The sequence below is a fragment of the Podarcis cretensis genome (assembly GCF_951804945.1).
Source record: "Podarcis cretensis genome assembly, chromosome: 13".
Taxonomy (NCBI): domain Eukaryota; kingdom Metazoa; phylum Chordata; class Lepidosauria; order Squamata; family Lacertidae; genus Podarcis; species Podarcis cretensis.
Window position 1 is genome coordinate 53,964,236 of NC_137182.1, and position 20,543 is coordinate 53,984,778.

Here is a 20,543-nt window from a genome sequence, read left to right on the forward strand (position 1 = left end):
TTACAGACTCCGCTAACCCAGAAATAGTACCTCGAGTTAAGAACTTTGCTTCAGGATGAGAACAGAAATCGCGCGGTGGCGGCACAGCAGCAGTGGGAGGCCCCATTAGCTAAAGTGGTGCTTCAGGTTAAGAACAGTTTCAGGTTAAGAACGGACCTCCAGAACGAATTAAGTACGTAACCAGAGGTACCACTGTATTGACCTCTGACAATTGGCCATGCTGGCTGAGGCTGATGGGTGTTGTAGTCTAAAACCTCAGGAGAGCACCAGGTTGGCAAAGGCTGGTCTTAGAGAACTTCTTTCTTCTTTTCTATACACTGCACCCCTCCTTCTCAGTCTTGTCTTTTGTCCCTTTTCAAAGCTTCCTTGTCAAAGCTTAAAAGGAAAGATCAAAGAAGGGAGCGAAAGATGGATTGGGTGCCCCCCCCCTTCCAGGCGCATGGTTGTGGGAGGTTGGATGTGGCATTGTACCAAGCATGAAACACACCAGAGAGCCCAGGTAGCAGTGGGGAGGCCTGCTGAGGACTGGGGGTGGGAGGGAGGAAGAAATATTTTGCACTCACACTCATGCAAAAATAAGAAAAATACCAACCCAAGAATCATTTGAGCCCCGTATCTCTCCTGCCCACCCGACCCACCTCGGGTTAAGAACTTAATTTGTTCTTGAGGTCTGTTCTTAACCTGAAACTGTTTTTAACCTGAAGCACCACTTTAGCTAATGGGGCCTCCCGCTGCCGCTGTGCTGCCGCCGCACGATTTCTGTTCTCATCCTGAAGCAAAGTTCTTAACTCGAGGTACTATTTCTGGGTTAGCGGAGTCTGTAACCTGAAGCGTCTGTAACCTGAAGCGTATGTAACCTGAGGTACCACTGTATACTTAAGGAGGCTGCTGTAATGAAGTACTGTCTATCTGCAAAGGTAAAAAGTGAAGAATCTCCAAGGACAGAATGCTTTTCCTCCTCCTCTGATAACTTGCGGACATCCAATGAAGCTGAATGTTGGAAGATTCAGGAGAGATAAAAGAAAGTCATTCACACAGCACGCAGTTAAACTATGAAACTCCCTGCCACAGGAGGCAGTAATTGCCGTCAAGCTAGATAGCTTTAAAAGCAGATGAGACAAATTCATGGAGGAGGAGAGGGCTATCAGTGGCTTCTAACCATGACAGCCACATTCTGCCTCTACTGTCAGAAGAAAAAATGCCCCTGAACAGCATCAGATGTAGGACGGTAGTGGTGGTTTTCCCAAGGGGCCAAGCCAAGGGGCCACAAAATAGAGAAGACCCATAACTGGGAAGATTCATTTGGGGGTGCCAAAATTTGGCCTTGCACAGGGTGCCATATTATAAAAGATTACCAAAGTCCGCCCCTGCCTCTGGATGCCGGTTCCTACTTGTGGGCTTCAATTCTTGTGAGAAAATGATTTTGGACTACATGGGCCCACACTGCCCTAAATCCGGTGCTGTTCGGAGGCATTACTGCCTCTGACAGTAGAGGTAGACCATAGTAATCATGGCCAGAAGGCACTGATAACCTTTTTGTCTGTTAATTTGTCTTAAAGCCATCCAAGTTGGTGGCCATTGCTAATCTCATGTGGGAGCAGCTTCCATGGTTTAACTACCGTATTTTTCCATGTATAAGATGCCTCCATGTATAAGACGACCCCTATTCGACCGCCAATCGCTCTACAGCCTGCCCGCCACTGCAAATCACATGCATCGCTGTGGCCACTATTCTTCCCTCCTCAACCTTTCATAAGGTTCAGGACTCCTGGCTTCCAGCCCCTTCACTTATTCACTTTCATTTCGAAGACATTTTTTAACTCTCCAATTATTTGGATACTGCTTTACATAAACTTTGCATGCAAATTTGACAGATATTAAAACTTCCTGCTTCTGACCTTCATTTCTGTTTTAGGTGTCAAATAGAGCTGTCATTTATACAGTTCATCTAAATACTAATACTACCACCAACCACCACATGGATTTCTTATCACCCAATAAAATTTATGGATTTATTTATTTCATCCCAGCTCAAATTTTCTTCTACAGAGATGAAGTTCTTCCATAGCTTTATATAGGTAGAGAGCAGGCAACAGCTATCCAGGCTGTGCCACCAGCCAACCAGAAACCATGGGTGTGGCTTATGGCTGTATATTAGGTTCTCCCACCAGGTTGTGAGTTGCAAGAATTTTGTACATTTCATAATTGTACAGTGCTGTGCCTATGCATGTGTATAAATGATTTTAGGAAAGTGAAACTGGAAGAGCTTTGTGACTTGATTTGAGTGTTAAATTCTCCACCACACCAAATTTAGCTAGAGAGCTGTTTTCCCTTCAAGTCTGTGGCTGCTGGTCTGTGTCTCTGGACACTTTGTTAGAGTTGATTATACTGTCTGCTGTCTGGCTTTTAAAATTTTCCCTTTATTTAGGCTGCAGTCTAAACCATGCATACTCAGAAGTAGTTTAATTGAATTCAGTGGGGCTTACTCCCATGTAAGTGGAGATAGGATTGCAGCCTTGGGATATTTGTAATACCTTGCTCTTCCGTCCCAAAGGGCTCGGGGGGGGGGTATCTAGGGGGAGGGGGAGAATGTTTTAAATGGTGAAACATAATACATAATGATAGGAGTCCAAGGGGAGCTGTCCTCCAGCTGTTTTGGACTACAATTCCCATCAGCCCAGCCAACTTGGGAGAGGGTGTTGTGTTGTTGCTGCTTTCCCTTATGGTCTAGTGGCAAACCATGTGGAGTAGAGGTTACCCGAAGAGTATACCGCAGCGGAAAATGCCATTTTGCTTACAGTTTCTAAGCCCACAAGTGGAAAAGGTTCATCCTCTGGTGTGAGACTCTCAAGGATGTGGTTTTGAAATGGAAACACAAATGCTTAGGAAGGCCCCCTTAAAAAACAGCAACACAGAAGCCACAAACTGAGTCAGTAGGGCCCATAAATAGTATGAATCAATCAATGTAGTTGAGAGCTATGGCAGTACTATATATTATGGCAATAGTACGTAAGAACATATGTGAAATGGAATTATGTTATAATACAGTGGTACCTTGGGTTAAGTACTTAATTCATTCCGGAGGTCCGTGAACCTGAAACTGTTCTTAACCTGAAGCAACACTTTAGCTAATGGGGCCTCCTGCTGCTGCTGCGCTGCCGGAGCACGATTTCTGTTCTCATCCTGAAGCAAAGTTCTTAACCTGAAGCACCATTTCTGGGTTAGTGGAGTCTGTAACCTGAAGCGTATGTAACCTGAGGTACCACTGTATATGCAAAACAGATGTGCATTGTTGTTGTGGTTTTTGTATTAACATGTAAACACAATGAATCTAGTGTGGCCCAGTGCACATGATTGGTAACCTGGCGTTGAAAATTTGGTTCTTCTCTGAGTGTCATTCCTGCTGGACTGATTTCTTTATGATGCTTTGCCATTCCTTGGTGGGAGGACCATCCTAGAACAGAGGCTCCAAAACTGTGGTCCATGGACCCCCTAACAATCTGCTTCATTCAAGTGGTCCGCAGCATGCCTGCATTAAGTGTTCACATTGATTTATAATTGCACTTTTATTGCTTATTTTATTTCTTAAATTCTATTTTACTGTATTGCAATTTGAACTCTATGAAATGCAAACTGTAATTCAATCAAATACAATTTAAGGAGTAAAAGAAGGAATGCAAAACACAATTAAAAGCCATAGAGCATCTAGCTTAGCTCATTACCGTTGCTACAGTGGGGCAGAAAAAGCATTAAGTGGTTTGCCAAGACTCTCAGCAATTTTCAAGTGGTCCATTGCCTGGGAAGGCAGGGAGGGCAGAGTTTGGGAGCCAGTGTTCTAGAGGCAGCAACCATTTCCTGGCTAAAAAGCAGAGTGGGGTTTCCAGTGTAGAGCATGAAATACTCAGGTTGCTGCTCACCTAGCGGACCTATTCATTGGCCTTTGCCCTGCCTTAAAGAGTTGTTATGAAGATAAAGTGGACTCCACCTCATAGATGTTTTCACAGTCCCTTTGGAGGAATGATCTACAAATACATTGTTTTAAATCCTCACCTTAAAGCCAGCGTGATGTAGTGGTTAAGAGCGGTAGTCTCGTAATCTGGGGAACTGGGTTCGCGTCTCCACTCCTCCACATGCAGCTGCTGGGGGACCCTGGGCCAGTCACACTTCTTTGAAGTCTCTCAGCCCCACTCACCTCACAGAGTGTTTGCTGTGGGGGAGGAAGGGAAAGGAGAATGTTAGCCGCTTTGAGACTCCTTAAAGGGATATCAAATCCAAACTCTTCTTCTTCTTCACTCATTAGCTTGAGAGGGGTGGGGAGGCTAACTGGAGGGGAGCAGGGGATGATAGAGCCAATCTGGTTCCCTCCAGGTGTTTCGGACTACAACTCCCATCAGCCCCAGTCAGCACTGCCATTGTGATTGAGAACATCTCAAGGTCACCAGTGGGGTGGGGGTGGGGGCGAGGGGAGGAAACTGTCATAGAAACTTGTAAAAACAATGCAAGGCATGGATGGCAGAAGTGGATAAGTGATAAGTTAACTGAGGTAACCCACTAAAATGGATGGGCAGTAGATTTAGGACCAGCAAAAAGAAGAATTATTCACACAGTGCATAGTTAAACAGTGGAACTTCCTTCCACGAGAGGCAGTGTTGGCCACCAACTTGGGTGACTTTAAAAGAGGATCAGACAAATTCATGGAGGAGAAAGTGATCAAAGGGTACTAGCCACAATGGCTGTGCTCTGCCACCGCGGTTGGAGGCAGTGATGCTTCTGAATACCAGTTTGTGGAAACCTCAGGACACTGCTCTTCTGCTTGGGTCCTGCTTGCAGATTTCCTACAGACATCTGGCCGGCCACTGTGTGAACAGGATGCTGGACTAGATGGGCTGTTGACCTGATCCAGCAGGGCTCTTCTTATGCTCTGCCACAAAGTGTGGAGGCCATCAGCTATGGGAGCTGGATGGACTCGTGGAGGATAAGGCTCAGAATGGCTACTAGTCATATATTGATTGTATGGTACCTTGAGGATCAAAGGTAGTAAATGCCCCTGATTATCATTTTCTGGGGACCACATGTGGAAGAGGGCTATTGTGCTCATGTCCTGCTTCTGGTCTTCCCAGGAGAAGCTTCTGATTGGCCACTGCCCAGCAAAGGACTGGAAGAAGGCTTTGCAGGCTTTAACTATCTGAATTTTTGTAGGTGGGTGTGAAAAGCAGCCTTTGAGCTCCGTATAGACAGTGGCGTAGCGTGGGGGGTGCAGGGGGGCCGGCTGCACCGGGCGCAACATCTGGGGGGGGGGGCGCGCTTGCCGCCTCCGGAGTCGCCGAAGAGCCTCGGGCGCAGGCTGTAGCAGAGCCCCATGTCTCGCGGAACCGACGAGCTGTGCACGCGTCCGGGCTGAAGGCGTCCGGCAGGCAGCGGCTCTCAGCACTCGCCGCGGTCCCCGCGCGTCAGGGCCGCGGAGGGCGCACCAGGCAGCCCCTACTCACAGCCCCCCTGCCGCCGCCGCTGCTGCTGCAGCTGCTGGGCCATGTTGCATTTTCCTCGCCTCTCTGCCCTCCTCCTCCTCCGGGCAAGTGGCGTCGTTTGGGCGGCAGCGCCAGCGGCAACTCGCCTCACATCACCTGACACGGACCTGCCGCCGCTGCCGTGGCTACCTTACCGTAAATACCCCAGCCCAGGCAGCAGCAAGAAGAAGCTGGCAGCGGCGGCAGGTTAGGGGTTAGGGGTTAGGGGCGCAAATTACTTGCCTTGCCCTGGGTTAGGGGGCGCAAATTACTTGCCTTGCCCCAGGTTACGGGGTGCAAATTACTTGCCTTGCCCCGGGTGCTGACAACCCACGCTACGCCACTGCGTATAGAATTGGATGTTTGCTTTTGGGGTGGCCTGTCAAGACTACCACTGATTCTCAGCATTTTTTGCTTGCCTCCCCCTACTCAGCTTGTACATCAATAAATAAAAATACATTAGAAATGCTTCCAATGAGCAGTTTCCCCCCAATAATAATCTCTAGGGCTCTTGCCTTGTGGGTTGCTCCCCAAATCATGGGGCCATTTGGGGAAGTGAGAAATACAAACCAGTGTCATGTACTCCCATTCTTTAAGTTTGTGCAAATGGTGACGGAGTAAAGTGAGCCTCAGTCCCCTGAATAACCCTCTTCAGGAGTATGTAATGCTCCCTGTTGTCTTTGTTAGCATGAAAATGTCCTCCATTTCCAGTAAACACTGATTATTGGGTTGTGGGGATGGTTGGTTTTCTGTGGGTCTCAGCATGTATTTTGTATCAGAGAGAGGTGTATTTCTGTGTGCTGGCGTGATCATGAACATTTCTGCTTGCATTAGCTTCCTACAGCTCTGGTGCTCAGGGCGTGGGGAAGAGAAGAACCTCTGTGCTAAGCAGTTTCACAGGGTTTCATGTGCTATGTGGGATTTGCTGATCAATTCCACCTGCAAACTCCCATTCTGCTTCCCCTCCTCTCTTTGATACACCTGTATTCCATAAAAAATATTCTGGAACCTCTGAGCGAGAGCCACATTTCATTTTATTGAATAATTTGGTCCATGGCCTCGTGATGTATATGCCTTTTGGTATCTACTTAAAATGTTGTTTAGGCAAACCTTTCCAGATTTGTTGATGTGTTTTAATCTTTTAATTTAATCTTTTAATTTTAAACATCTGGAATTGTTTTTAATTTTAATATTTATTGAAAACCACTTAAAGGATTTATTATAATCAAGCAGTATGTACATGCTGCTTTTACTTTTTGAATCATCTTTTGAACAAACAGCATGTTATATGTGGAGGTGGAAATATAGATCTGACCAATGTGTGGGTAAACAAGAAAAAGAATTCGCTTTGCACATTCTCCCGCAGGAGAGAACCCCCAGCAGAGTTAAAAAACACTCTCAGAGTTAACCAGCAACATAGTGTGAAATATAGGTTGTTAAACCCTTTTACATATCTCTTTTTGTCTTCCTGAAAACAATTGCTACCTCTCTCTACCCCTCTAGCAATGAAAAGACCACTCACTGTCAAGTAAGTTTAAAAGGATTTACTTAGTAAATCCAAAGGTCTAGTTCATGTGTTATTCCATGCAGCAGCAAGGAGAACACAGGTAGATTACTGTTGGGTGCAAAATACAGCATATACTGTAGTTTCAAACATGTCCTGGTTGGTTACATGGTGCAAAGAGAGAGTGAGGAAAGGAAGAGAAGCTTCATTTCACCAGAGGTTTAAACAGAGTCTAGGAACACAGCTCTGTGGTCTTAACCCCTTTGTGCATTAACCAGTACTCATGCATAGTTATGTTTGAATACAACTTCCTACAGTTTGAACAAAATTATCCTGGTAGAGACTTTTACAGTGGTGAGACGGTGAGTGACTCCTTTTTCTCCCCGTGTCTTGCAGAGCTGGTGATTTTTCATGGTCTAATAAAGCAAAATATTGGTTTAAAACAGAGGTTTAATTGCCATCTGCTCCATGTGCTATTCAACTTATTTTGTGTGTATTTTAAACAAGGGAGACTGTTGTGGCATCTTAAATACATTTTTTTTTAAAAAAAAGCAGTATTATGGCATCAGCTTTGTACAATCCATGACATACTAACACGACTATAAACCTCTGGAAATCGTTGCTAGATTTTAGTTGCATGGTGCTTCTTGCAGTATTTGAGTCTGATTTTAATTAATAGTACGGTTAGTTCATCCTTCCAGAGGAGTCTACAAAAGTTACTGGCCCTGACATCCTGTGTTTAGTCACAGAGATACATTGACATCCCAAAATACAGAACCTTCCATTTTATGAATGCTTACTTTCCTTGCTACCTGTTGGCTGCAGTTAACAAGACAAAGAGCTAGGGACAAACTACATGGTGGTTCAATCACGATGTGACTTTCAGACATGTGCCTTTTCCTTCCATTGATTGCCTCCTTGACTCTTCTGTCCCCTGGACTCCAAAGCTTTCCATGCCTTCCCTTTGTGAGATTTTCCCCCTCCCCGCCCAGTCAAGCTAACCTTTACTTCCCTCTCTGGAAGCAGCGCTTGTTGCTGTTGTGTGGCTGAAGTTCTGATGACGTCACATAAGTTCATCTAGTAGGTTCAGGGCTCTGTTAGATGCAGACTGTGGTAAATTGCCATAGAAATGATTCTGAATGGATGGACTTCAGGTTTCAAGAGCTGAATCGAAGTGGTGCTGTAGCTCAGCGGGTAGGCAGAGGGTCCCAGGTTCAATCCCTAGCACAGGGATCAGCAAACCTTTTCAGCCGTGGGCCGGTCCACCGTCCCTCAGACCTTGTGGGGGGCCGGACTATATTTTGGAGAGAAAAAAATGAACAAATTCCTATGCCCCACAAATAACCCAGAGATGCATTTTAAATAAAAGGACACATTCTACTCATGTAAAAACATGCTGAATCCTGGGGTTGCCTACCCCTGCACCTAGCATCTCAGGGTAGGACTGGGGATGATCTGTCTGAAACCCTAGAGCACTTCAGTCAGTGGGAACAGTAACACCCTACATTTAAAGGACATTTAACTCACATTTAAAGCATGGGGCTCCAAAGAATCCTGGAAGCTGCTGTTAGTTAAGGGTGCTGGGGAAAACAGCATCAGAATGGCAAATTAAATTTTGCGAATTTATTGAATTGGCTAAAATGACGGCGGCAATCAGATTACAATCTAATCAAAATTTAAAGAAAGAATGGGTAAGCGTAGATGAAAGTATGGTAAAACGATGTTCCAAAAGTGATCTATTGATATGTTTAGACTGAAACCCACAAAGTTAAGAGGTAAAAGGTACACGGTTTCATGGTCAATAGCAATAATATACTGCTTAACACAACCTAAAAGATACCGTAATAGAGCTAATAATGCCAAGCATGGGTGGAGGGAAGCCGCAGGGGAAAAAGAGGGTGAAAATAAATAATAATATTTGGATATATGTATGTTGGATGTAATGTTAAATTGCTAAAGGACGGTTTATTTTTGAACACATCATTGTAGTATTGTTAACAACTAAATCTTAATAATAATAATAATAGCAATAATAATAATAGGGTGCTGGGAAATGTGAGCTCTGTGCGGCTTGTCTGACTCAGTACAAATCAGCTTCCTATGACCTGCGAGAGTTTTTTTCTGATACATGTTAAACTTTGTGATGCTCCCCCAAGTTCTTTTTCAGAGATGGTGGAGTGAGAGTGGACTACTTGTGTTCATGTTCATTGTGGGAGAAAAATAGCCATGTTGGAGAAGTGTGTGTATCTTGCAATTCATCCCTCCCTTTAAAACAAACAGACAAATAAACAAATAAATATGCTGTCCTTCTAATATATCCGTTTCAAAATAGCCTGTAAAATTCGTGGAGATACCAACCCCAAATACCTGGAAAAGTTAGCTGTTCCTTTCCAAAGTTGCTCTGTTAATGCAAAATCAACACACAAGCAGGCTGTCAAGTTGTGTGTGTATAACAGGAGTGTCTTGTTGAAAAATCCTAACTGAATTTAACCCATCACCAACCCCTGCAAGGAGTATGTCGGTTTTGACCCGTTTCCAAGCAAAATGATGAGAGGCTTTTTTGTGATGGGAGGGCAGGAGCAGGGAGTGGACCGTCTACTCTGTTCATCAAGAAACTAACCACCTGGTGCTGGATGCCAGCTCTTTGACCATCCAACATATCCGACCCACCTATGGGGAGACGATTTTAAAAGAAAGAAAGAGAAATGTGGAATTCCTGACATTTATTTATCACTCATTTTATTTATTGAATTTATATTATAAATAATAATAATAATTTATTATTTGTACCCCGCCCATCTGGCTGGGTTTCCCCAGCCACTCTGGGCGGCTTCCAACAAAGATGAAAAGTACACTAAAATGTCACATATTAAAAACTTCCCTGAACAGGGCTGCCTTCAGATGTCTTCTGAATGTCAGGTAGTTGTTTATCGCTTTGACATCTGATGGGAGGGCGTTCCACAGGGCGGGCGCCACTACCGAGGAGGCCCTCTGCCTGGTTCCCTGTAACTTGGCTTCTCGCAGTGAGGGAACCGCCAGAAGGCCCTCGGAGCTGGACCTCAGTGTCTGGGCAGAACGATGGGGGAGGAGACGCTCCTTCAGATATACTGGACTGAGGCCGTTTAGGGCTTTAAAGGTCAGCACCAACACTTTGAATTGTGCTCGGAAACGCACTGGGAGCCAATGTAGGTCTTTCAAGACTGGTGTTATATGGTCTCGGCGGCCGCTCCCAGTCACCAGTCTAGCTGCCGCGTTCTGGATTAGTTGTAGTTTCCGGGTCACCTTCAAAGGTAGCCCCACGTAGAGCGCATCGCAGTAGTCCAAGCGGGAGATAACCAGAGCATGCACCACTCTGGCAAGACAGTCTGCAGGCAGATAGGGTCTCAGCCTACGTACCAGATGGAGCTGGTAAACAGCTGCCCTGGACACAGATTTGACCTGTGCCTCCATGGACAGCTGTGAGTCCAAAATGACTCCCAGGCTGCGCACCTGGTCCTTCAGGGGCACAGTCACCCCATTCAGGACCAGGGAATCCTCCACACCTGCCCGCCTCCTGTCCCCCAAAAACAGTACTTCTGTCTTGTCAGGATTCAACCTCAATCTGTTAGCCGCCATCCATCCTCCAACCGCCTCCAGACACTCACACAGGACCTTCACCGCCTTCACTGGTTCTGATTTAAAAGAGAGGTAGAGCTGGGTATCATCCGCATACTGATGAACACCCAGCCCAAATACTCTGCCCTTCCTCCCAAGGAGCCCAGAGTGGGGCACCATCAAAATCTGACCTAGCTTATATTGTCTCACCCAGACAGACGCATTTCCTAGTGCCTGCTACCTTAAATGCCAAGGATTGGACCTTGGGGTTTTGCGTGCCAAGAAGATGCTCCACCACTGAGCTAGGATTCAATCCCTCCCTCCCATAGGTCTGTAAAACTTAGGTGTTGGGTAAAGAAAAACAGAAAAAGCTTTTTTCCTGTTTCTCTCCTACAAGAATAGAACACTGACACCGTCCAGTGAAACCGAATAGGAGACGCTTCAAGACCGACAACAGGAAAGTGTTTTTTGCATGATGCATAATTTGTTTAAGGAATTTGCTTCCTCCAAAGTGTGGAGGCAGCCGCTGGCTTAGATGGCTTCAAAGGGGGATTAGACAAAATTTGAGGAGGAGGAGAAGTCTATATTCATCCTTATAGCTGTGATATGACTAAATGGAATATCCATGTTCAGTGGCATTCTACCCATGAGTACCATTTGCAGTGGCTCCAAACCTGGGGAGGAATGTTGCCTTCAGACACCTGCTTCCTGGAGGCATCTGATTGGACCGGCTGGACCCACCCAACAGAACAGCAGAGTTCTGTTTAGAACAGGCTTCCTCAACCTCGGCCCTCCAGATGTTTGGAGACTACAGTTCCCATCATCCCTGACCACTGGTCCTGCTAGCTAGGGATCATGCAAGTTGTAGGCCAAAAAACATCTGGAGGGCCAAGGTTGAGGAAGCCTGGTTTAGAGTCACGGCAAAAGTAAACCACACCTTTCTCCACCCAACCTGGAACCCTTCAAGTGTTTCATACTACAACTCCCTTGAGCCCCAGCCCTCACAGCCATGTCACCTGTACTCAGGTGAAGTGTTAAGCGTCAAGTTGAGAGTGAACAGTTGCCTCTTGAACCAGTAGGGTTTTTATGACAGCACCCAGCCAGTTAGCAAAGCAGACTGGGAGGGAACCAATCAGGCCCTGGAAAATTGCAAGATGGCAGAGGAAATGGGTGGAGTTGGTTTGCCAACTAACTATTAAAAATAAGGTCTGTAGTTCTTGTCCAGCCTCTACACACTGCTTCTCTAGACCATTTTGACATCCTGGAAAACATATCCAGTACTGTATATATGTATTTGTGTTTATGCTGCTGGAATCTGAAAAGTTGCTGAAATCAACTCTCTCTCTCCATCTTCATCTTCCTTTCCATTTGGGATTCGTTTCACAGAGGCTTTGTTCTTGTACTCTACATGCCCACCGCATGTCAGGAACAGAGATAATTAGTCCCCTCTGCTCAGTTGATTTTTTTTTTTTGTTAATCAACACGATAACGACCCAACTCCAGTGAGGATGTTCTATTCCTGTTAACAGGCAAGAATTTTTGCTTCCTGTGAAACTCCTAGTACTTGAAAGAGGAAAAAAGAGGCTTTGAAGAGTGTTGAGCATGAAGAACCCTATAATCTCTTTTTCTTTCAACCCTTCCATTTATACAATGCATTACTGCCACTGTTTGACAATTATCTGGGGCCAGCGGTGTGTGCATGATAAGTACTATACAGGACATAGCCCTGGACCAATTCTGTCTGGCCAGTCCACAGAAAGATTCACCCAGAAGCTGAATAATGGTGCAAGCGGCTGAGTTTCACACAGCTCTTCCACCATTTCCTGTGTGGTGTTTTTATGTAATTAATCTCAGTCCTTAGTCGGTTGTCACAGTGAATCAAGGCAGCTTCCTCTAAATCGGGAGTGGGAGAACCTCTGTTCCAGGAGGTGAATGTGGCCCTCCTCGCTTCCCTATCTGGCCCTTCGAATGCTCCGCAGACTACACATTTCAGCAGCATTGCTTGGGACACTTCTTGAATGTATTTGCCTAGAATCTATCCTTGAACTCCCAGTAGTGATGTATGGAAGTGAGAGCTGGACCATAAAGAAGGCTGATTGCCGCAGAATGGATGCTTTTGAATTCTGGTGCTGGAGGAGACTCTTGAGAGTCCCATGGACTGCAAGAAGATCAGACCTCTCCATTCTGAAGGAAATCAGCCCTGAGTGCTCACTGGAAGGACAGATCGTGAAGCTGAGGCTCTAAGACTTTGGCCACCTCATGAGAAGAGAAGACTCCCTGGAAAAGACCCTGATGTTGGGAAAGATGGAGGGCACAAGGAGAAGGGGACGTCTGACAGAGGATGAGATGGTTGGATAGTGTTCTCGAAGCTACCAGCATGAGTTTGACCAAACTGCAGGAGGCAGTGGAAGACAGGAGTGCCTGGCGTGATCTGGTCCATGGGGTCACAAAGAGTCGGACACGACTAAACGACTAAACAACAACAACAAATCCTTGAACTCTGATCATTCTTGCCTGGAGAGGGACTAGAGATGCACATGTGAGTGTGTGTAGAAGCCAACCTACTGTACAAAGGTAAAAATAAAAAAAAGTTGCTTAACCCACTTTGGCTCCTGGCTCCACCAACCCTGTCACCCCATGGGCTGAGAAACCTTACCCACCCCTCCCCACAGCAAGGACAGGGGGCTTGTGGCCCTCCAGATGTTGCTGGACTGCAACTCCCAACATTTCCTGAGCATTGACCATGCTGTTGGGGGCTGATGGGAGCTGGAGTCCAGCAATATCTAGAGGACCACAGGTTTTTCAAGAATAATTTCTGATGCAGAGTAATGGTGTCCCCCAAGAACTTAAGCTACAATGCTTGCTGTTGGGGGGATAGAATTCTGCTCCTTCTCCCAGACTACCTTGTACTGAAGTGTGGTATGTACAGGACACCAAATCAGTGAAGCCACGCATTGGCCAGTGTCCGTGTTGTCACTGGTAAAGAGAAGCATAACTTTTCTTCTCTGCTGGGGAAGGGTGCTAGCTCAGTGGTAGAGCACCTGCCTTTGTTGCAGAAAGTCTCACATCCGATCTGTGACTGCCTCTCTAGATAGGACTGGGAGAGATCCTGAAATCTTGGTTAGCCATTGCTGCCAGTCAGTGTCAACAAGAAGAATCCCATTATCTGATTTGATATGAGGCAGCATCCTATGTTCCTATAGAAGTTGTTAAAAAGAATTATCATCATCATCATCATCATCATCATCATTATTAGCTGAAAGTTGTAATATCGCTTGACCACATTCCTATACATTGCTTGATATTTTGCACATGTGAAGCAGCCATTGCCAGTCAGATCCCACAATTCCATTCTCTTGTGTTATCCCAATCCAAATACCGTACTTTTCTTGCAAGGACAGCTGACAATTCCCAGTTAATTCAATGTCACGTTGGTGTTGCATGTATGTGTGAATCATCCCCAGTAGGTGACACTCACTCTCTTGCTGGAGATTCATCTCCCCAGGGCCCAGGAACTTGGCCCCCTCCAATTAAATCCTTCCTCCACAGCTCTCTGCTTCCCCATTCATCCGTGATTCCTGGCAAATGTGCATTTTTAAAACTCCCAGCCGTCCTGTGTTCTTAAAGGCTTTGGTGGCTCCAGAGGATTGAGCAGTGGTGAGGCATCCGCCTTAATTATTTTCTTCTGCTTTGGGGCATCTTGTTGGGATGAGAAGGGGAGGGGCCTGTTCCTAAACACCCACTCCCAGCCCACACTGATTTCTCCTTCACTGCATAGGATCTGAAGGAATCGGAAAGCCTGATGCGGAGGCAGTGCAGAGGCAAATGTGTGCATGTGCATATCGAGAGAGGCTGGCTATGAATGTTCATTGCATCTAGGTGTGTGTGTGTGTGTGTGTGTGTGCGCGCGCGCGCGCTAGAATGGTGACCTGAAGCTTAGATTGCCTGTTTATATCTGTGCACAATGTTGCTTCTCTCTTGGGCGCTGCAATCCAGGCTCCAATGTTCATGCCTGCCAGCTGCAGCATAATAACATAAGAGGCTGCTGGATCAGGCCAGTGGTTCATCTAGTCCAGCATACTCTTCTCGCAGTGACCAATCAGATGCCTGTGGGAAACCAGCAAGCCGAATTTGAGCACAAGAGCCCTCTCCCATCCCGTGACTCTCAGCAACCAATATTCAGAACCACTGCTGCCTCCAACTGTGGTAGCAGATAGACATGGTTGTTAGTAACCATCCATAGCCCTCTCCAACAAGAATTTAACTCCTTCTATTTTAAAGCCATCCAAGATTTTTGATCTCAACAAAATTGTTCGTTTTTTAATTACAGCAAGATACCAATTAAGATTACCAATTTTATTAAAACCTCAGCGCCTAGGACTTGCCGATCGTCAGGTCGGCGGTTCGAATCCCCGCGGCGGGGTGCGCTCCCATCGTTCGGTCCCAGCACCTGCCAACCTAGCAGTTCGAAAGCACCCCCGGGTGCAAGTAGATAAATAGGGACCGCTTACTAGCGGGAAGGTAAACGGCGTTTCCGTGTGCTGCGCTGGCTTGCCAGATGCAGCTTGTCATGCTGGCCATGTGACCCGGAAGTGTCTTTGGACAGCGCTGGCCCCCGGCCTCTTAAGTGAGATGGGCGCACAACCCCAGAGTCGGACACGACTGGCCCATACGGGCAGCGGTACGTTTACCTTTACCAATTTTATTATTATTTATGTGGGTGGGATTGAAAAGATACGTCCACTATTCATAATTCACTTTTGGTGGATGACAAGCATGCACCACTTAAAAGCTAAGGTAAAAGTAAAGGGACCCCTGACCGTTAGGTCCAGTTGTGGCCGACTCTGGGGTTGCGGCTCTCATCTCGCTTTACTGGCCGAGGGAGCCGGCACACAGCTTCCGGGTCATGTGGCCAGCATGACTAAGCCACTTCTGGCGAACCAGAGCAGCACACGGAAACGCCGTTTACCTTCCCACCGGAGCGGTACCTATTTATCTACTTGCACTTCGAGGTGCTTTCAAACTGCTAGGTTGGCAGGAGCAGGGACCGAGCAATGGGAGCTCACCCCGTCTTTGCCGCAAATAATCATGGGAGCTGTAGTTTGTTAAGTGTGTTTAGAGTTGTTAGGGGATCCCTGTTTCCCTCACAAAGTTACCTGGGAAGAGGGGTTGATTGTTAAAGCATTCTCGATAGAAGGCAAGGATAGATAATTACCTAGATCATTGCTCTTCCCACTGATCATAGCTCAGTGGATAGATGCTTCGCATGCAGAAGGTCCCAAGTTCCCCACTTGCAATTCCTGGCAACTGATATTCAGAGGAATACTGCCCTCAGCACTTGAGCTAGTGCATTGCCATGGAGGCTTGTAGCCATATCCTCCATGACTCCATCCAGTCCTCTTTTAAAGACATCTGAGTTGGTGGCCATCACTGCCTCCTGAGGGAGGGAGTTCCATAGTTTATATACGCATAATGTGCTGCTATGTGTTTATGTATACTCTTAGTTGATTTTAGCATCTATCCCACAGGTGCCACATCCTGAGCGGGTACCCAGACAAATGAAAACATGACAGTTTAGCAGTTGAAAGCGCTTAGTGGTAGAACCAAAACACCACAAAAGCAACTCCAGAGCTGGAGAAATATCAGCTGAGCACGAGAGAGGAGCGATTTGGATGAACTCCCTCCCCATCCTCTCCCCTGAATGTGGTTTATCTGTAGAAAAGCACAGAAAGGAAGGAAAAGGAGGAGGAAGGTGGTTTGGCTCCGGATGGTGTCTCTGCCCATGTGTTAACACCTCTCATGCAAGGCTGCTGAGGCATGGACTAATCTCAGGCCTGATGTGAATGGCTGCTTTCTAGTGAGAGGAAGGAACTTTACACTTGCACAGGTACTCTTGGATCCTGCAGTTTCAGGTGCTGAGCTCTTGTGTATGAAGTGGTGCTTATGGGGGGTGGGAGACGTGAATTTTAAATTGAGGTGCTTTTTGTGTGTGAAAGTGGTTTTTTAAAATAATAAATGCAACCCTTAGTCAATAGGGGAGGTGGGGAGCCACCAGAGGAGCCCCCCCCCACACCTGTGGGTGGACTCCCAGTTCGCAGAAGCCCCAGTCAGCTTTAGCTTATATTCAGGGATGATTTATTTATTTAAATGTTTATGATCTGCACTTTCATAAAATACATCAAAGCAGCTTACAACATGGAGCACAATAAAAAAATCATTGTATACATATAAAACAGAACTAAAAACATCAGTAAAAACTGGAAAAAAAACAGCTAATAAAACACCAATAGATACATTTGGTAAAAAGGAAAAAAAGCATACTGTTAAGGCCTGTCATAAAAAGCACAGTTTTCAGAAGACTTATGAAAGAAGGCAGGTATTGTTCCTGCCAAACCTCTACAGGCGGGGAGTTGGAAAGGGCAAGCAAGGTCTGCCACACTGAAAGCTCAATTAAACTTCAGAGGTATAGGGAATCACCAGGTGCCCCTTCAGAGGATCTCCGATTGAGGGGGAGAATAAGGGGTCAGGTGGGACTTGGGAATCCCAAACATTTTATTGTATGGCACTTATTTATTCTGTTCATATCCCAATATTCCTCCAAGGAGCTGAAGGGGGTGAACATGGTCCATCCGCCCCCCCCCTCCGCTTATTCTCACAACCACCTTGTGAGGTGGGTTAGGCTGAGAGTTAGTGACTGGCCCGTGGTCAGTCTTCAGTTCCTTGCTCAATAGATGAATCAATGAAACATGAACTTCACTGGGTCTGCACAGTTTTTGCTCTGTGCAGTTGGATTTATTGCACCATAGCCAGCCTTTATTGGGGATGGGATGCATGGCAAACAGCCCATGAGAACGTGGGGGAAGGGCTGTCGCTCAGTGGCTAAGCATCTGCTTGCCATGCAGAAGGTTCCAGGCTCAGTTGCCCAATGGCATCTCCGTATACAGCTGGGAGATACTGCTGCTTGAAGCACTGGCCACTGCTAGTACAGGAGAGGAAATGGTGACCGTAAAGGTGGAATACAATACAGGGAGAACAGATGGGCAGGTCTTTTGCCTCTTCTGCCAAGCCTTGAACTGCATGGCAGATGGAGATTCAACAGGTAAAAGCTCCACTACCATAGCTCAGTTTGTAGATTAAAGGTAAAAGTAAAGGGACCCCTGACCATAAGGTCCAGTCGTGACCGACTCTGGGGTTGCAGCGCTCATCTCGCTTTATTGGCCGAGGGAGCCGGCATACAGCTTCCGGGTCATGTGGCCAGCAGGACTAAGCCGCTTCTGGCGAACCAGAGCAGCGCATGGAAACGCCCTTTACCTTCTCGCCGGAGCGGTACCTATTTAGCTACTTGCACTGGTGTGCTTTCGAACTGCTAGGTTGGCAGGAGCAGGGACCGAGCAATGGAAGCTCACCCCGTGGCGGGGATTCGAACCGCCGACCTTCTGATCAGCAAGCCCTAGGCTCTGTGGTTTAACCCACAGCACCACCCACGTCCCTTCTTTGTAGATTATGAGACTCCTAATCTCAGGCTTTTGTGTCCAAGCCCCACGTTGGGTGAAAACAGTCCTGCATTGCAGTGGGCTGAACTAGATGACCCTTGTGGTCCCTACAATTCTATTATTCTCAAGGCCCGTGTGCAGCTCTTTAGGGGTACAGGTAAAAGTCTCCCCAAGGGATGCTGTAGTCTGTCGTGGATTTTACCCTGCCATGAAACTGTTAGGGGCACAGGTAAAAGTTTTCCTATCCCCACATCTCAAGGGGTTCAGTACCTGTTGTATCTCAGCCTGCCATACAGGACAAAAGGAAGGGGGTGAAAGCCTGCCAGCAGCTGATTCCTTTTGCAAAGGCTTCTGGGAGGGGAGGCACAGGGCCAAGCAAGCAGAGTGGTCTCTGCTGCTCCCCGCCCCAGTTTCAGGTGACGAGGCTTCGGTGCGCAACCTGACATGGCACTGTTATGCCGACCCAGCAGTGTTCTGCTTCCATGGCGTGCCGTGGCACTGACGCTCTGCCTCTTCCCTTTCAGAAATATCGTTACCAAGATGAAGACAGCCCCCCGTTGGAGCACAGCCCCGCCCACCTCCCCAACCAGGTAAAGGCCCCTGAGCTGGTCCACGTGGCGGAGAAGAACCTGTCCCAGATCGAGAGCGTCCACGGCTATGTGTCTCACTCGCACATCTCCCCCATGAAGGTAGGAAGGGGGGGCGCGGGTGCCCCGGCCAGGAGAGGGGACACCATCCTGCCACACCCGGCCCTGCCCACCCCTGCCGCACCCGCACTCCGCCACACCCGCACCCACCTGTGGCTTGCACCGGAGCTCCTGGACACCACCGTCCACGTGGCAGCATGTGTGTGTTTCGTGTGCCAGGCGGCGTTTGGCTGTTGCTGTCTCTGTAGTAGGCTGTATGCGTGATTTTTTTTGGTGGTGGTAAGGTTTAGACTTTGGCGTTTTGATAGGTGTGCGAGTGAGGGAGTGTGTGGCGCTGTTTTCGCTTCTCTGTGTGGGGTTGTTATTTGTCCAAGTAAAGCTCTCCATGCACATGTGTGTGTGTGTGTGTATTTCACGTCAAGTGCAACTGTACAACCCTTTTGTTTTTTCAAAGCACAGTGACTCAGCGCAGGCTTGTCATGACTGTGAATGTGTCTGTGTGCTGCTCTGTATGGAGGGGGCTCTTGGAAGGAGTGTGTGTATGTGGTAGCTAATGAGTGTTTGCCACCAATTGTATGCTTCTGGAGGGGGGAGTGCCAGTGCCTTAGCAAATAGAATCACCTGTGCCAACCTGGCACCCTTCAGCTGTTTTGGACTACAACTCCCATCAGCCCCAGACAGCACATGGGAGTTGTAGTCCAAACATCTGGAGGGCACTGGGTTGGGAAGGACTAAAAGAGACACAAATGCTTCCTTCCCTGTGCATCACCACACACCACTTTTTAAAACATAGACACATTTTTACGGGTCTTCCTTTACAATGTAAAGCATCTCTGGAACAGCAGAGTGTGCCTGAGCATATAAAATGCTTTTGAAAGCGTGCTTCGCTCCCTGGGCAAGAGGAATATTGTTATCATAACATCAGCGACACTGGAGACAAAGGCTACGTTCATTGAAGCACTTGTGGTCTTTCACAAGCGCTGGTGGGTGTGACATCTTAGCGTACAGGGTGTAACTCTGGGATCTTTGTATATTTTGGGGCATACTACAGTTACACATGTGTGCTACACTCAAGGGTGCTTTTTTTAGTGTGTCTGTTTATCACTGTGAGAGTTTGTGGCGTATTAGCTTATGGTTTGTGTCTTTGCTAGACCTGAAAGGATCATGCTCCCTCGACTGGAGCTCTTCCCCTGAAATGGAAACCTTTGTTTCTTTATTTTTTGCTTCCTTCAAACCAGCACTGGTGCGAGACTCATTTAAGCAGGTCTTGCTGGGAATCTCAGGTGAGGAGAGCGCTGCTGTTGCGCTCAGGAGCTGCTTGTGGGATTCCCATAATGGGCATCTGGTGGGCCACTGTGAGACCGGGATGGGCCCCCTTTGGCATGATCCAGCAGCCAGGCTCTTGGGCATTCCTTCCACCGCGTTGAAGCATTTGCACGAGAATCCTGTCGTTCAGCACCATTGGCATTTGACAGTGTCTCAGCTGCTCCCTAGAATACAAACACACTCACACCCGCACCAACCACCCCTTCCCAGAAAAGAAGATTGCTATTTCAAATTCAACAATAGCCAAATTTTGGAACCCGTCTAAATTTCAGATCCCTGTAAGCAAAATAAGTGACTGGCCTGAGGTGTCACCCAGTGAGCTTCACACTGCTGAATGTGTTCCACACTGTCTCCAGGATATAACACCAACATTTAAATTCTGTGGTTTGTGGCATGTTATTTGGGCTCAGGCTAAGCACTAGTCTGTGTGCCTGCTGTGTCTTTGTCTGCTGTGGTGCATGGCTTCTTCCGT

General features: G+C 47.1%; 1 protein-coding gene across 15 annotated transcripts in view; it reads left to right on the forward strand.

Moving 5' to 3' along the window:
* Window positions 1–20,543, forward strand: part of DLG4 (discs large MAGUK scaffold protein 4) — a gene marked incomplete at its 5' end in the record, with an annotated part of 145,924 nt that overhangs the window by 68,690 nt on the left and 56,691 nt on the right. For 7 of the 15 annotated variants that reach the window (XM_079951796.1, XM_079951800.1, XM_079951803.1 and 4 more), the window contains one exon: window positions 18,623–18,787. The exons of 1 other annotated variant lie outside the window; for it this stretch is intronic. In XM_079951796.1, coding sequence (XP_079807922.1) covers window positions 18,623–18,787 — 165 coding nt within the window. Of the gene's footprint in view, window positions 1–16,363; window positions 16,493–18,622; window positions 18,788–20,543 lie in introns of those variants that run through there. 7 more of the 15 variants (XM_079951802.1, XM_079951789.1, XM_079951792.1 and 4 more) reach the window with 2 other exon arrangements.